Source organism: Condylura cristata, unplaced genomic scaffold (genome assembly GCF_000260355.1).
Source record: "Condylura cristata isolate star-nosed mole 26May11 unplaced genomic scaffold, ConCri1.0 scaffold00023, whole genome shotgun sequence".
Classification (NCBI taxonomy): Eukaryota; Metazoa; Chordata; class Mammalia; order Eulipotyphla; family Talpidae; genus Condylura; species Condylura cristata.
This window is the reverse complement of record NW_004567124.1, coordinates 24,282,034-24,299,952: the sequence shown is the minus strand read 5'-3', so window position 1 is coordinate 24,299,952 and position 17,919 is coordinate 24,282,034. Positions and strand designations below refer to the sequence as shown.

General features: G+C 32.5%; 1 protein-coding gene across 1 annotated transcript in view; it reads right to left on the bottom strand.

Moving 5' to 3' along the window:
• Positions 1–17,919, bottom strand: part of UBR1 (ubiquitin protein ligase E3 component n-recognin 1) — a 124,891-nt gene that overhangs the window by 58,829 nt on the left and 48,143 nt on the right. Inside the window, exons 13-27 of the mRNA XM_004687871.2 lie at positions 15,527–15,626; positions 14,938–15,066; positions 12,650–12,830; positions 12,146–12,207; positions 11,785–11,895; positions 10,338–10,403; positions 9,980–10,081; positions 9,654–9,717; positions 7,422–7,546; positions 6,337–6,389; positions 4,660–4,762; positions 3,825–3,873; positions 3,286–3,440; positions 1,817–1,916; positions 202–311 (exon numbers count right to left, since the gene is read on the bottom strand). Coding sequence (XP_004687928.1) covers positions 202–311; positions 1,817–1,916; positions 3,286–3,440; positions 3,825–3,873; positions 4,660–4,762; positions 6,337–6,389; positions 7,422–7,546; positions 9,654–9,717; positions 9,980–10,081; positions 10,338–10,403; positions 11,785–11,895; positions 12,146–12,207; positions 12,650–12,830; positions 14,938–15,066; positions 15,527–15,626 — 1,510 coding nt within the window. The remainder of the gene's footprint in view (positions 1–201; positions 312–1,816; positions 1,917–3,285; positions 3,441–3,824; positions 3,874–4,659; positions 4,763–6,336; positions 6,390–7,421; positions 7,547–9,653; positions 9,718–9,979; positions 10,082–10,337; positions 10,404–11,784; positions 11,896–12,145; positions 12,208–12,649; positions 12,831–14,937; positions 15,067–15,526; positions 15,627–17,919) is intronic.

The window sequence follows — 17,919 nt, the reverse complement described above, 5'->3', positions numbered from 1 at the left end:
TGAATGAATAAGATGCCATTAATAAACCTTAATTCATTAAAAAGAGCCTTTACAAAAACATAGGAAATATAGAATTATTAACATGAAAAAACATGAGTGCTCATGAAAATGAGCAGTAAATAACTTTATAATTGAAAAATACAGGTAAGGGGAGGACTCTTAAATACTTAAATCAAGGTACAGTTTATTTTATAGGTTTACCTGAAGTATCCATGTTATCATGTCCTTTTGGCCCTCTAACTGGGGGATTCCTTTGAGTTTTTCCAAAAGCATTTGTATATTCTGAGCATTCATGGCTGAACTTCCCAATCCTGTTTTAAAACACAAATATTACATTTTCATAAATAGATATGTATCTTCAAAATGAACAATTATACAGAAAATGTTATTCATGTTGATAACCTAAGTTTACCAATTTCTTACCTATAATATCATTTCAAAGTAAGAACTATAAATACTAAAAAAACCTTGAAAAACCTGAATTACTTTAGGTTTTTCCCCTATATCCTCCTCTAGTGCTGCTAACTACCCTTAGTGATTTGTCTCTTGCTTTTCCTCTACTTGATTCAATGTCTAGTAAAAGTATTTAATAAGAACCAAAACTCTCCAAAATATTTAAGTGGGAGCTGTTACAGTCATAAACTAAATAGGTTTATGATGTCCCTCAAGCATTATAGTGTACAAATAGAAAATGAGAAGTTTTTCACTTTATGGTCTTAATGTTCCTGGAATGTGCTTTAAAAAAAAATTAATCATGCAGCCTTTAATAAAAATCTAATCTAAACCTATTCTTTCAAGTTAAAAACAGATGTGAAACAAACACATTACCATTCATTCACACTTCTACAATAATTTAAAATTCAAGAACATTAATTCTTCTGAATGGTTTGTATGAATGTCAGTTGATACAGCAGCAAGTATTTGGTAATGTTGAGATTAGGAATGAAAATAAGAAACCATCAATGTACATTGCATCAATAAGAAGGCTGTAGTAAAGCTAGAGTAATCAAAACAGTATTATACCAGAACAAACACAGACATACAGACAAATGGAATAGAACTCAAAGTCTAGAAATAAACCCACACATCTATGGACAGTTAATCTATGACAAAGGAGTATATTCTGGAGTATACTTTCTTGAATATTTTGTGGGGATAGTCCTTTCTGGATGGTCTTTCTTACAAACACACACACACACACACACACACACACACACACACACTGGAATACTACTTAGCTATATATAAAAAATTAACTCTTGCCTTTTGCAAAAACATGGATGGAATTGTAGAGCATAAGACTAAGTGATATAGGTCAGAAGAAGGAAAGACGAATACTGGATAGTCTCTCTTATAAGAGGACTATAGAGAAACAAAACTAAGGATCAGACAAAACCAATCCAATAAGAAAATCTTGACATCTGATTACAAAATTGAGGCATCCAGAAGGAGAAGGCAGTGATATGGGGGTAGGTGAAGAAAGGGACTTAACAGAACATGGTGGAGTGTTACTAGGGCACTAATGGTGGGCATCGTGTGAAACTATACATCTGTAGAATCTGAACTTATGACTCTTCAAAGTAGATACAAGTTTATTTCAATAAAGATAATTGGGGGGAGAAAGCTTTAATAGGTTATTTAAAAAAAATAAAAATATATTTCTCTTATTTAAAATATTAGTTAAAAACTAAAGGTGGGGTAAATTTTTCAGAATTTTGTTTTAAGGATTGACAGATTAAAACTCTGTAAGATCAAAACTTTCAATTATGAAGTAGTAATTAGCTGAAACTGTGCTAAAAATGATACTAAAACGTACTTGAAGCCTTATGGTAAAAGTCAAATGTCACTTCTTCTTCAGGAGCTTTTTGAAGCTGTTGCTTCTCTTCTAGTAAGCCTAATGCAAGAATATGAAATGCCTGAAGGGAGAAAATATGAGAAGATCTTTTAAATTGTACTTCTTCAAATAAACGTATTTTAAAAGAAGGTATAAAAATAAGCAATCTGATAAGTAAAAAATGGGCAAAGGTTATGAACAAGCAGTTCACAGAAAGATAATGAATAAATATACACATGGAAAATGTTCAACCTCACTTAAAGAAAGGTGATCTGACACAAGATCATCACGTTTTTCATCTATCAGAGTGGCAAAAGCTTTACAGTTTAGCAAAACAGAGATGGCAAAGGTGTCGGGAAACATGCACTTTTAAACCACATTTGTGATGGGAGAGTAAAATCAGTGTATCATTTTTGGAAGTTAATTTGACAACACTTCTCAAAAATTTAAAGATACAGACCTAGTATTAGGAATTAATAAAACAGATACACTCACTTAAATATGCAAAGATATTTGTACAAGGATGTTCATTTTAGTGTTTATAAACAAAAACCTTTGAAAACCTTGAATATCTATTAATAGGAGATGGACTAAATGCATTGTAGATAGCCATAGATAATGAGCTATGTAGATAACAAAAATGAGGTAAGCCTATATATGCTAATGTGGAATGATTTCCAGAAGATAACACCTTTCACAGTGTTTATGTCCTAAGTAGGGCACAGGGTGGCAGGGAGAGAAATTTTAACTTTTGATTTTAAATATATCTCTATGGTTTGAAATGTTCAACTGTGTGTAGTATGTACCATGGTCATAACAAATTAAGATATACACAAAGTGTAACAACATTTAGAGCCTCTAGACCAACAACAGTTAAGGGAAAAAAAGAAATTTAGTTAGGTACGTGCTAAACAGATATCGTTACATAATACATAAGACAATAATGCCAAGGGTGGCATTATTAAGTAATTTATCTGTAACAGTATCAAGTATAAAACAGCAGCTTCTACTAAACGAGCTCATTTATAACATTCTATGATATAATATATTTATAGCCATTTTACCAATGAGGAAATTGTTCTTTGCTCCTAAAATGGAAAGTACGGTAACCCAGTATTTAAGCTCAAATTGGCCTGTCTTCAGATCTTTGTTATATTGTCTCCTCACAATACAAGTAAAACATAGAATACTTGGATGCAGTAAGCCATGCCAATTTATTAACAGAAACAGGACTTTTTTGTTAGTTTTTAAATATAAATCATTCCTAAGAATAAGGAGGCTAAAAAACATGAGACGGTGTCACTAAGAAAACTGATGCCATCTGTACACTATTTTCAAGACCTTTAGGTCTATGTCTCTAACTGAAATTAGAAAGTTGAATCAAAGAGCTACTCCAGATTTCCAAGAACTCTACAGATCAAAATACAAAGAAATGTTTTAGATCTACATACCATCTGGAGCATCCCTTCAGTCCACAAGTTAGAGTCTGTGTCTATCGCCCGCTCAAATATGGTCCTGAGAATGTACATCATGATATCACAATTGAGAAGATTAATCACTTTGCTGAAAGCAGGGCAGAATTCAGGAGGTGGTGGTGGTGGTAATGCTATAATGTGTGGGAAATGGATGGTAGAAGAGACAAAAAGGTGTATTTTTATTTGAGTTATCCTACATGCTAAGTCGAAAATGTCAAAATAATGGACTAGATACAAAATACTATGTAATATCCTTTACCTTTAAAGCAAGGAAAACATTAATGTCTAGAGAAATAGTTTCACTTTATCAGTCACCCAAAATAAACTCCATTTGCTAAAAAAATTTTTTTTGCACTACTGATCTAGGCCATATTATAATATGCAATCAAATTTTGCATTTCTATTAACTACCCACTCTCAAAAAACAAGAACAAAAAGCAAGGCACTATATACTTCACTGACACAAAACCACAAAAAATAACCAAAATGAGTCAATTCTGAATCTCACTTTTTACCTTCATCTTTGTTTTCTTGTTTTCTCCTTTTCTTCTGCATATGCTCAGCCTATATTATTTTAAAAAAAAAAAAACAGTCTCAAAATATGCTTCTTGACAAGCATGAAACAAATTGAATACTTTGATGCATTCAGGAATGATCTACCAAGAAACAAGATACTTCCCATATTGAAATATATACTCAAAATGCTACATTGTCCCATAAACAAAATGACTGTCCTATGGAAGATCACTGCAAAACAGACTGGTTATAGCCCTTATCTAGAATAGTCTTTATTCATTCGGTCAACCATATTTACCTAGCAGTGGCTGTTATATACAGAGTATGTCCTTGTTTTATAAGGACAAAGGTAGATACCACTTGATAAAATTTATATGATCAAACATTATGACATTTTTATGCCTACTGATACAATGCAATATATCATCTAGTCAGTATTGCTTCTCAACAATGTTTAACTTAATTAGGAGACTACAATTAGATACATCCAGAATATAGGATATGCTAAAAGACATCTACCCTGTATTTTATGAAAATGTTATGAAATAAAGAAAAATATACTAAATTAAAGGCAGCTATAAAAATATAAACCAAATGAAATGCTTGTCTGAATCCTCCTTCTCTAAGCTAAAGGATATTTTCTGTATAAGCAGAATCTGAATATTGCCTATAAACTGAATAATAACTGTTGACTCAGTTTTAATTTCTTGAGCAAGTTAATGGCCTCTATTTTAATGAGAATATAAAAACTACAGGAAAATCAGGAATTTTTTTCTGTGGAGTTAGAAAGCATAAAGCATTTTTATTTTGTTTACAGAGGATACCTTTTCATACCTTGCTATGCTGTGTTTTGGAGTAATGATAAAAGTACATATTGAAGTCTTTCAATGATTCTTCTTTCAGTTCATAAACTCCATGACCTGAGACACCTGGCTTCCTAAATAGACAGAAAATACAGAAATGAAATGCAGTGTTCTTCAAGTACAGAACATATTAAGAATCTTAAAATTAATCTAGTCGGCCCTCCCTGGTAGTACAGCAGGTTAAAGCACAGCACTAAAAAGCTAAAGCCACTTCATGGCACGGCAGACCTCTCCAGACCCGCCAGACGCTCCCTTCAGTAGTGTACTTCATTGATTTGACTGTTCTGCACCTCACTTTGTCTCTGGTGAATCCTCTCACCACCCCTGCACCTCTGGCTTGTACCCCAGCTCTGTATGCATAGATAAATAAATCTTAAAAAAAATTAATCTAGTCAACATCTAGAGGAGGAAAACAAAATCACATCTCATTCAGCTTGCTTAAAATGGGACAAATTTCATTCCAACATTAGAACTAAGCACCCACATTTTAAGTTTAAAGTCCTAATAACAGCTAAGTTGTGTCCCATAACCATGAAATTAAAAATAAAATTCGAGGAAGTTTATATCATAGAAACCTAATTCCATGCACTACTTAAACCCTTGATGCTTCTTTTAGTTTCTTAAGTAAAAGATTGCTTGTTCAACTAAAGCATACTGTGTTGTTTAAGATCTAATCTAAAATGGTAGTAAGACATCATGCCCAAGCAAAATGTACAAGACAATACTGCCTTAAATCATTTAAAAAAGGCTTAGGAGTAAAAGCATCAACGCCAAAGGAATATACCATGCTTGTTCTTCACATTAGTTTTGGTGTTCATTAAATTCTTATGTGAAATATTCCATTGACCATCATTAGCATATATATCCTATATTTAAAGTTATTTGAAATTATTTACAAATGTAATACTACATGTAGCAGCCAGTATCAATTTTTCAAATTTCAAGAATTCACTTAAAGTCTTATTTAATTTTTTTATATTTAAAAGAATCAAAGTATTGAAAAATGTTTTAAGCTTACAGAGAAAAATCTAAAATTAGTACACAAATTTTTATAGAATGCATGATGGAATCATAGCCTAGATTTGATGAGAAAGAGGCTATGTACAGGAAATGTTCTTTGTTTACTATCTAAGCACTTGATATAACAAATGACTACTTTTCATTTATTTGCCAAAAAACTCACTTCTTCGGTGGTGCAGGTTAAAGCACAGCACTGAGAAGCTAAAGCCACTTCTGCATGAGTTCGATCCCCAGGCCCAGAGGTGACCTACATGGTGTGGCAAACCTCTCCTGACCTGCCCGCTGCTCCCCTTAGTTGCTCCCCTCAGCAGTGGACTTCATGTATCTGCCTGTTCTGCTCCCCACTCTGTCTCTGGTGAATCCTCTCACCGCCCCTGCACCTCTGACCTGCACCCCAGTTCTGTATGCATAAATAAAAAATAAATCTTAAAAAAAAAAACAAAAACACTAAACTCACTTCTTCAAAAAACTTGTGCTAAATATCAGTTATGTGCTCCTCATTCTCATCCCATCTGTCTTCCATTCTTTTTCTTTGACTAGGGATAAAAACCTCAGAACTTTCACAAAGTATCCAATGTATAGACCAAACATTGGTTTACCTCTCGGAATAAATATAAATATTACTTACTTGAATGTGGCAACTTTGTTTATAACATTCTCTAAGCCAGTTTCATTATTTTCCTGTTGAAACAATATTTTTTAATCATTTTTACCTTCATATAGTGATTTTTTCTTCCCTTACTGTGAACTGAAATACACTTTCAAAAACTCTTCTGAAGTACTTTATAAAGAAAAGATCAACTTCTAATATATATAAAAAAAGTAGGTTCATTAGCTATGTCTTGAAGTACAAAATTTTTAAGAGGTAATAATTATGCATAAACTAATTAGGGAGAAGAACTTTAAGCTTCATGTGTTTAAGCACATACGGATGGTATTACCAATAGTTCAAAGAAAAAAACCTTTTCTTTTGTAGTATATTCATCATCCACATCATTAAAGCATATGCTATCTATAAGGATTCCTAAAACTAAGTTAACAAAATTAATAGAACATACAGCAAAACACAAATGTAGAGGTATCAATGTATTTTTCTTTCCCCCTGATTGGCCTGCACTTTTTTTTGAACAAGAAATACTGTACATAGAACATTAGAGAGAACAGACATACTAACATAGACTAATTCTAGGAGGCAGGCAAAAGCATCAAATCTTGATGAGATTATCCAGCAGTCTGAGATGCTTCTATTAATCTCTTTCCCCTCTTTCCTTCACCTGGAGTCAGGCTTGCAGTATATGTCAAATGGTTCCCCAAGTTTTTACCAGCTGCCTCATCAATTTCTCTCTGAGACAGTGTATTGAATAAAATCTTAAAAGTTTTATCTTGGTATCTGTTTCTCCTAAAAAGACAGGTTAACACATCATCCAAATAATCTCAGTATTTCAGGAAGCCCCATCTTCCTCTGAAGAAATGTTACTTTAAAATAAATAAAAAGTCAAAGATTTTCTTGCTCTAAAACATTTTCTAAATACCCAGAAAGTTTCTAAAATGTTTTCTAGTGTACAAATGCTCAAAATTAGCTTATACCATTAGAGATATGAGCAGTGCTAGTCTTATGTCGCAAAATTGCTCAACAAATTTTCCTAAAACTTTAAAGTAGCTTTTAATTAAAGAAAAAGGGGAATGCAGTAACAGAAACAAAACTGAACTTACATTCTCAGGTAAATTTTTGGCAATGGCACTGTGTGGCATTGGTTCAATGCAAAGCAAGTGAATAATTTCTCTCATTATGACCTCCTCTTTGGTCACATTTCCCACTCCAGGTACGTAACGCTCTCCTAACACAAACAATGAAAAGAAAAGCAAAATAACTAATTATTTTCTATTTAAATCTCTCTCTGGAAGAAGCATTTATATGCAGTAAACAGCACTAAATTAAGCCTATGAGAAAAGAACCAAAAATTATTTAGAAATGTTACTAAATCTGAACAACAAAAGCCTGTTTGCTAGAAGACAAGAGAAAGAGAACTGAAGAACACTGGTAGTCTTCTCTTAACTTACTTATACACATAGACAAATACTGAAACACACATTATATAGAAGGTCCTTCAATTAAATTAGCATGCGTTTCTAATCCAGAAAACAAGGCAAATGACAATGGATGAGCAATGGCATTACTGAACAGTAACTTTTATTTCAAGATTTTCTTCAATTTTGTGTCTACTTGTTATTTAAGAAAGAACAAAGTAAAACTGAAAAACAAAATACTTGGGGATACCTTTCCATAAAAACATTTTTATGATACTTCTTAAGACACTGTTAAGTGGCAAAACAGTAAGGTGTCAGATGACTGGTGTTGCAAAAAAATTCACGTGTTCAGGTTTCCACTTTTCATCTCAATAAACAGCTGAATGGAGAGAAAATATAGTTAACTGAACTTTGGGAACTGCTATCAAGAGTTTCTCATTCCCATTGTTTTGAGAAGGTTTATAATGTATGATCTTTTGTTATCATTGATTTTTCAATGTTACACCCTATGTACGAAGTCCTATGATATCTATAAAAGGGTGATTACAAAGATAGAAAATGCTAGCTTAAGAGATTTATGAATTATACAAATAAGTCAAAGATTGACTTTTTGTTAAGTGATTTTATTTCTAACAATATTACATTTGTATACACTCTGTAATTATCAGTTTTTGCCACCCCAAATAGTATCCCTTATTCAATACTAGAAGGAACCTTAGAAATCATGTTGGTCATTTTCACATTTTACAAATAAGGGATTTGATACCCGAAGAATAATAATGGCATACTTTCGATAGTCGATAACAAGGCCAAGAGATTAGATCTTGATTCTTAATCCACATCTTTTTCTACATCATATTATTTCCTCTATCACAAAATCAAGAGTTTATGTTTTTCAAAATGCTGACTCATTAAAGTAATGAGTTTATACTGAGAAATATAAGAAGTATTAACTGGAAATCAAATAACATAGAAGGGAAGCAAAACAAATTTGTGTAAGCCAAATATTAACAGCAAAATAATCACAGCAATACTAAAATAAAACAATACCGTAATATACATTATTCTAATCAGAAATCCCTCTCAAATTTTAAAATTTGATTAAAGTGAATTTAATAATGTCACTGTATCAATAGTTTTATACATTTTTAATTTGTCCACCCCATCTCACCCCGGCCCTCATTTAGTTCCCTAATGGAATATTCTGGACTGGAAGAGTTACCACCTAGACTATTTTAATCTCACTTACTAATGAAAGTTTACACACTTCCTGCTGAGAAAGCAGCTAGTCCAACAACTACCCTTTCAAAAGCAAGTAAAATGAACCCATATATTCAGATTTAGCTGATAGCTAGAATCCTCACTAAGAATTATTAATACAAAGCAATGTCTGCTGTATAACAACAGACATAATAAAATAACAACAAAAAGAAACAAGAATTAAAAGCTAAAAGCTTTTCTTAGTTGGCAAAATCAAGAGAGACTAGGCTGCCTATGGAGTACACAAAAGTAAAAGTATGGCTACTATTTGCACAAATAATTGAGTAGAATGATACAATGAAGATGATTTACTTAAACATGTTGACTGAAATTGTGTGTGTATGAAATTTTTAGCACTCATTATCTAGGTATTTTTCATGTAATTTCTAACAAGGGTAATTATATCCTAGACCTTGAAACAAGTCCAAATAACTGTAAATCGGGCATCAAAAAATAAGATGGAACAATTGTTCCTTTTTTTTTTTTAGCTGTGCTTTTTCAAAAACAAATTTCTAAACATACCAGCTGCATTAGTCACATTAATCTATGACTAATAATCTATACCAGACTTGGGACCAATTGATAAATCACAATTCTTGTTAATGTTCTCTCTAAAAAGGTATCATGCCTATTTCAAAATATTTATTTTAATCTTACCCACAATATAGATGAGGACTTGAAGCATTTCTTCTATTAATGTATTATACTGCTTAATCAAATCCTGTAGAATTGAAAAAGAATTAGCTACTTAAGAACTGAAAGCTTTCATAAAACATACATTCTGAGTCACAATCAAAAGGTGATCCCATCCAGTATTTTCTTTCAGACCACAGCAAGAGATTTATAAGATGAATAATTCCCTTTTTTAAACATCAAATTTAAGAAGGTTCATAATACCCAACACAAAATAAAAACTCAGTAACAAACTGTTAACAATAATACTTGCTTAAGAATTAATTCACTTAATCAGTTCTTTTGCTCACCTGGTCTTTTGTAGTGATGGTCTTACTAAAAGCATCAGCAAGTTCATACCTCTGAAGTACCAACAACAAGAACTTATTGGGATCCATTAAAGATGCACCAATCTATGAAAGAAAAAAAACCCATTATCATTGCTCTTATCTATAAAATGCAGAAATATTTGCTTTTCAGTGGCTCTAGTAGAATGGGCAGAAAAATTATAAAGTTTGCAGAAGATGATGTAATTATCCTCTTCCATTTCCAAGATAGCATCATCAGTTTTAAAAAGTTAAAACTTAGATTAAAACAAACAAAAAAATTTTTTTCTCTTATTTCTAAAAGGTTAAGATGTATATATCCAGAAGTTATTTAAATAAGTACCTGAAGCATGATTATATCTTTATCATACATTTCTTCTCTGCACTTAACATCTTGGTAATAAAACACCTATGAAATAAAAGAGAACAGATGGTAAAATAATTTTATCCAAAACACTAATTCAAAGGGATACACACACAGACCTATGTTTATTGCAGCACTTTTTTAAAGTTTTTTTTTTATTATTATAATAATTTATTTTTACATCATTTTCCATCTCAGTTGTAATACCCATGGGTTTCCCATCACCAATTCACCTTTGTGCTTTCATCATAGTTCTGGCAACACTCTTTTTAATAGTCAAGTTATGGAAACAACCTAAGTGACCAACAACAAGTTAGTGGATTATGAAGAAGTGGCACATGTCCACAGCTACTTAAAAAGTGAGCCTTGACATTTGTGACAACATGGATGGAACTGGAGGGGATAATGCTAAGCAAAAGAAGACAAATACTGATGGCTTCATTTGTATATGAATCCACAGAGACAAAACAAGAAGTCAGACAAATCCAAAACAATACAAAATCAAGAAATCTGACTGCAGAGTTGAGGCTACATGACAGGTGGGGGTTGGACAGGAAAGAGTGGAAAAGTGCCCAGAGAACTATGAAGGACTGACTGTGGGTGCCTTGGTGGTCGGTGTGGTGACTTACATCTGAAGGAGTGATCTGAATTACACATGAATCATACACAGTGTTATAAACCAATGTTACCACAATTTAACAAAGAAGTTTTTCATTTCAAACAAACTCTTAATAACCAATATTCTTACAATTTTCTTTAAATTAGAAATCTCAAAAATACTTTAGTGGCAAAAAAATAGGTTGTGAGCTCTATGAATAACATTAAGAGATTCGTGAGGATAAAATAAGATACCTGGCATGAAGACATTTCATATATATCTGTATATATATTATATACGTATACTTTATGTGTACGTTCGTCATTTTAGATATATAAAGAAATAAAATTTTGAAATGAATTAGTATTCTCAATATGCACACAAAAGAAGCTCACGAGTTAAAAATACCTACTTCAATAAAAGCAAGCCAATTTCTACATTCTCTACAGTCAATCATGACACCATTTTTCTCTGAAGTGGTAACTTTACAAAACCTGTTTCATTACTTTTTTAAAAAAACTTTTTCCATATTCTAAAAAAAGAAAGAACATTATAAGTGGCCCTAAGTTAGCATATCTAGTAGGAAGGCTACAAGTCAAAAGTAAGGTAATTTTCTTAAGTTAATGGGCAGGTTTCTGGCTTTCATCTCATCTCTCCATTAATTAGGATGAAAATAGAAAAACTCTCTGTTGCTACAACTTTCACTTGTGAGCTGATATAAAAGAACAGAAAACAAATGCTCAGGAAAATCCAAGGACTCAAAATAGATAAAGGAAAAAAATTAGAAATGAAGACATTTATAAATGTACATAATAGATCTTGCTATACCTGGCTGATGAGAGAAAGTCCATTTCTTCGCCACATTTCAGCAACAACCTGGGCAACCAATACCAGACAGCGCAGGGGGTATTCCATGAGTATCTCTACTTGAAAGTCCTCCTGAAACAGTGTGAGGTCAATTTCATTATTTTTCAGAGGGCTTAGGAATGTTTCAAAGTATGCACTAAATATTTCTCAGTTTCTTATCTACAAGATGAAAGGCTTTTGAGTAGCTAATTCTAAGTCCCTGTGATTCAGATTTCAATGTGCTATATACAGATGTAAAATTCCTAGATGGGTTTCAAAATATTATTTTTCTTTGCACTCACCAACCAAAAATTGTTTAGAAATAGGAAGTAAAGTCACTTACAAAAGGCACAAATTCATGCAGTCTTGAAACTGCACCCAATCTGCTTAAACGCACATGAAGACCTAAATATAAAAAGGAGAAAAATAAGAAAGCAATTAAACTCAGCTGATGTTTCCTAATTAATGCAACAAGTCAAAAAACTTGTGTGTGATTTAAATAAACATTGAGTTAGAAATGATACTTAGAATTCAAAACTTCTAATTTTTAATTTTGAAATATTACTAAAATATTTAAGATTCTTCATTGTGCAAGACATGCTTACACATTATTACATAAAGATAATAATGCTGACTCTCAAGATGTATTTATTCTGTTCAAAGTATAATGGGGAAAACCAAAGGACTACAGAGTTGTGACAGTTAAGAGCATCAGAGCTCTTAACTGTGGTATCTGATCTGATTTCATCTGTACACACTTCAGCATAGAACCATAACAGATATTATACTACTACTATTCTTAATATGTATGATAAAAAGAAAACGGAAACATCCAACAAATACTCACCAGCAAGAGTCCTAGAAAGTGGCAGATGTATGCTTACAAGGTCTTCAGAAACCCTGTAGGACTTAGTTTCCAAGGTATGACCACACAATTGTACTACTGTCTTGCTACTAGATATGAAACTTGTACTGCACCTCATCACAGCTTTATGACACTCTTTATAAGCCACTAGTAAGAGTTCTTCCTAAAAGGAAAGTAAAAATGCAAATAAGTTGACAAATTATCTACTTTACCATATCATTCAATAAGATATTTACTAAATATGATCACAATGTTGTTCCATTAGTAGGGCTACCTTCTCAGGATCTACAAATTAGCAGGAGATTATAAAACAGACATACAGACACACATAAACAGACACAAAGTGATAGACTGCCATTATTATGTAAACAGTACAAAATAATAACCTGAAGAGAATAAAAGAAAACAAACTCACATACAACTAAGACAAGTGGGACGAGCTATTCATGAGAGCAGCTTTAGAGTAGGGCCTAGAAGAACATGTAGAATTTAAGTATGGGGGAAAAAATGAAAAGGTTGAATTGCAAGCAAAGACACAGAGTAAACAAAATGGAAATAAGGGGAAAGTATTGTTCAGATAGTGCAAGGAATAAAAATTAGTTATCATGGGTTTATCCAATGAACATCTAACATAGTGACTGCAGTGTCTCTGAGACTTAATGGATGGATAAATGTAAGAATCGTAATGTCATTAATGGAATACAGGAAGTCAAGAAGAGAAAATGCAGTCTGAAGTAGAAAAAAATACTGACACATCAATTTAATGAATTCTGATTTTGAAATGTAAGTGTAATATCTAAGCAGGAATATCTGGCACACAAATAGAACTGTTACTAGACCTGCAAGGAAGAAAATATTGGGAAATATTTCATTTGGTGGACAGAATGTGGTAGTGTGGCCAAGCAGTCATTTAGTGGACAGAAAGGAATTTTTTGAAAAGTTAATCATTGATTGAAGTGGATAATCAATAACAGAAGTATCAGAATAGTGTAGTAAGTAACAGAAAATCAGGAAAAGTTTCAAGATTAAGGTATTTAACAGAATACAATGTTGCAGATACTTTAAAGAAGATGTAGATTTTTAAAGACATTTGAACCCTGCTTACTAAGTAGATGCTTTGAAATATTTTCTAAAAACAGATTTTGTTAACTGGTAAGGGCAGAAGCCAGACTCCAAAGTTTTAGAAACTAACAAGTGTTGATAATAAATATAGATGACTTTAGAAGGTTTGACACACCTTGATCTTCCCTTCAACAATTGTTCATGCCCTCCAAATGTGAGCGCAAACAAAAAATATGGGCTGTGCTAGTTGTCAGGCAGTATTTCCCATCCTTATAGTTCTACAAAATTAATGTGTGTGGTTAAAGTCTGTTGTGTCTGTGCATAATTGCCACTCTGAACCTGAGATCCATTGCTGGTGGTAGAGCAGAAGAGCAAAGGAAAAAAGAGCATACAGCTCATAAAGGTGAAAGGCAAGTAAGGGGACTTTATTATTGTTTTTAAGATTAACAGAGTCCTATGTGTTAATGGCAGAATAAAAGACTGGGAAATACTAGAGGACATAACTGAGGAAGCAAATCCCAGAAACAGTAATATATTCTGGGACCAAGATCCTCAGAAGACACATTATTTTTAGAAAGAAACATGTAAAATGAATGAAACCAATAGTGAAAATACAGAAAAAAACTGTGTCAATGAACTGATTATGGTGAGAGGTACAGAGAAACTATGAGGAAAAAAAAAGAACTAAACTCAGAGAATGACAACAACTTTCTAAAATCAGAAATAAATAAGGTCATCTTCCCAAAGGGAATCTGGAGTAGGACTGAATGTTTAAAGAGAATTATGGTCTAAAATTATTGGGTAAAGCAATATATTAGCAATATATTTTGAAATTAACTTTCTTAATCGTTTGACACACATAACAAAGCTTGCAATTGGCTAAATATCTATCCCATCCATTGTTGGAATAATTAAAAGCCTGTATGGCACTAATTTCACATTAGATATATGTATCACTACATAAATAATATGTATTTTTTTTTAAACCCCACTATTTCTGTAGATAAACTGAACTATTGTGGAGCACATTTTCCAATCAAGTGTAAAAGCTGGATTTTCCTCCAAAATTAATTTTATTAAGACAACTTCAATATATGATATTTCTGAAATAATAAAATTTTACATTTGGCAGTTATAACCTAGTGGTTCTACTAATAACCATTAGAACACTTAAAAAGGCTCTGATTCTACTGACAAATTTTACTTACATCACAAGCACACCACTCTTGGAACATAAGTAAAATATTCTTCAACTGCATTTGTATAGCAATGGCAGCCTCCCAGTCAGGATCCACTTCAATGTGTTGCCCAACCTGTCTTCTGATTTCTTCCATTCCCTACAAAAAAAGAATGGTTAACCTATCTACACAGCTCTCTTGCTTAGCTACTCTATTGGTTAAAATTTGTCAGGATTCATATTCATATATGGCTTTACTTGCTAACTGTGATCCTGGTCAAATTATTCCTGAGCTTCAATTCCTTTATGTGTAAAATGGTGATCATAACAGTAACTACCCCATAAGATTGCTATGAGGCTCAAAAGAGATAATTCAAGAAAAGTGTTTATTACAGGATCACATGGTAAGCATTCACTACACATTAACAGTAATAACAGTCATTAACAAAGATATAGAGAGAGATCTATTAAAGCAGGCTCAGTAAGGCAACATTCACATTTTAAATTTTACTTTACACATTTTCTCTCAAATAAAAACCACAATTTTCTTTAAAAAATGTGAAAGACAGGATTTAAATTAAAAAAAAAAAGTATCTTAGTGATGTACACAACTATCATACCTGCATACAGGTAAGAATCTTCAAAAAAGATCGAAAACCTTCAAGGAACTGCATTCTTAATCTTTCTGTCCATACCATGGGCTTGCTGATCAGGATATACCTAGCATTTCAAGAGACAAAGAAATATTTCACACCCCTATTTAGAGATCATTTTAAAGTTCTGAGGGCTTAGACACATTAAAACTAAGGATTCTAATTTCTTGTAATAGTTAGAAGCTCTGGGTAGGTCTAGACTTGTTCTGCTTTATTATTTTACATACAACCAGCAAAATGTGAATGCCCTATGAAGGGCAGATGTCAAAGCTAGTCTGACTTCTTTGTCCAGAAGTTAATTTGATTAAGTGAACCTAGCCTGTCAGAGCTGAACAACCACAGTACAAATTTTCTAGGACTGTTCACAGCTCTTACGCAAACGATCAGTTGAAATGAGCATTTAGCTTCAAAGTGCATGTCAAGCTGCACATGCAGGATATATGGTGCTTGTGTAAACTATCTCAGAACATGGTCTAAACTCATGAATAAAAAGACACAGAGTCACAGGATGGATAAAAAACAGAAGCCATCCTTTTGCTGTCTACAGGAAACATACTTAACTACAAAAGATATAGACTGAAAGTAAAAAGATGGACAACAATACTACAAGCAAATGGACCAATAAAGATGGCAGGAACAGCTATCTCATATCAAGTGAAATAGACTTCAAACTAAAAAGGTAAAATGAGACATTGTGATTAAGGGGACACTAATCAGGAAGTCATAACAATCATCAGCCTATATTCACCAAACAAAGGAGCCCATCAAAATATGTCAGACAATTATTATCATCTCTGAAAACAGATATCAGAGAAAATACATAGTAGGAGACTTTAACGTACCACTCTCACCACTGGATAGATCAACAACACAAAAAATAGGCAAGGGCACTAGAGCTCAAAGAACAAGCTAATCTCCCACCTTAGAGAACTGGAAAAAGAACAACAAAAAAAATCCCAAAAGCCAGTAGAAGAAAGGATATAATAAAAATCAAAGCAGAAATAAATGAAATAAAAGTTAAAAAACAATTCAAAAGAACAATGAAACCAAAAGTTGGTTCTTTGAAAAAATAAACAAAATAGACAAACCTCTAGCCAGGCTCATAAAGAAAACACGGGAGAAAGCACAAATGAATAGGATCCTAAGTGAAAGAGGAGAAATTACAACACACACAGCAGAAATCAAAAGAATAGTAAGAGTTTACTATTAACAATTATATGCAATCAAGTTCAACAATCTAGAAAAGATGGACAAATTCCTACAACTTTATAATCATCCAAAGCTAGATAGAGAAGAAATAGAACAGACCAATTGCAAGCAGTGAAACTGATACAGTAATCAAAATTTTCCCCAAAAACAAAAGCCCAGGACCAGACAGCTTTACAAATGAATTCTAATGATCAGAAACAAGCTAGTGCCATACACAAAAAATTCTGAATTTCAAAAAATTGAGAAAAAAGGAATACTACCAAATACATCTTATGAAGCCAACATTATACTAATACCAAAACCAAACAAGGACAACACACAAAAAGAAAACTACAGGTCAATCTCTTTAATGAACACTGATGCAAAAATCCTAAATAAAATAATAGCCAACAGTATCCAACATTGCATCAAAAAGATAATCCACCATGACCAAGTAGGATTTATCCCAGGGGCACAAGGATGGTTCAACATCCAAAAATCAATTAGTGTAATCCAACACATCAACATAAAGAAAAATAAAAACCATATGATTATATCAATAGATGCTGAGAAAGCATTTGACAAAGTCCAGCATCCATTTATGACAAAGGTTCCTGAAATTCTCAAGATAGAAGAAACATCTTAACATAATAAAGGCATATATGACAAACCCATAGTCAATGTCATTCTCAGTGACGAACAGCTGCAATCCTTTCCCTTAAGGTCAGGAAAAAGACAAGGATGTCCACTCTTAACACTGCTTTTCAATATAATACTGAAGTCCTAGCCAGAGCAGTAAGATGAGAAAAAGGCATACAAGGAATCCAAAGTAAAACTATTACTACTTGCAGATAATATAATATACATAGAGAATTCCAAAAACTCCAAAGAAAAACTTATCAAAATAATCAACCAGTTTAGTACAATAGCAGGATACAAAATCAACAGAGAAAGCTCAGTAGCCTTCCTATATAAAATTAATCTGAAGAAGAAATCAAGAAACCCATTCCCTTTACAATTGAAACCAAAAAGATCAAATGCCTGGTAATAAACCAAAAAGGTGAAGGACCTCTACAAAGAAAGTTATAAACCATTGTTAAAAGAAATGAAAGAAGACACATAGAAATGGAAAGCTATCCCTTGCTCATTAACATTATAAAAATAGCCATTCT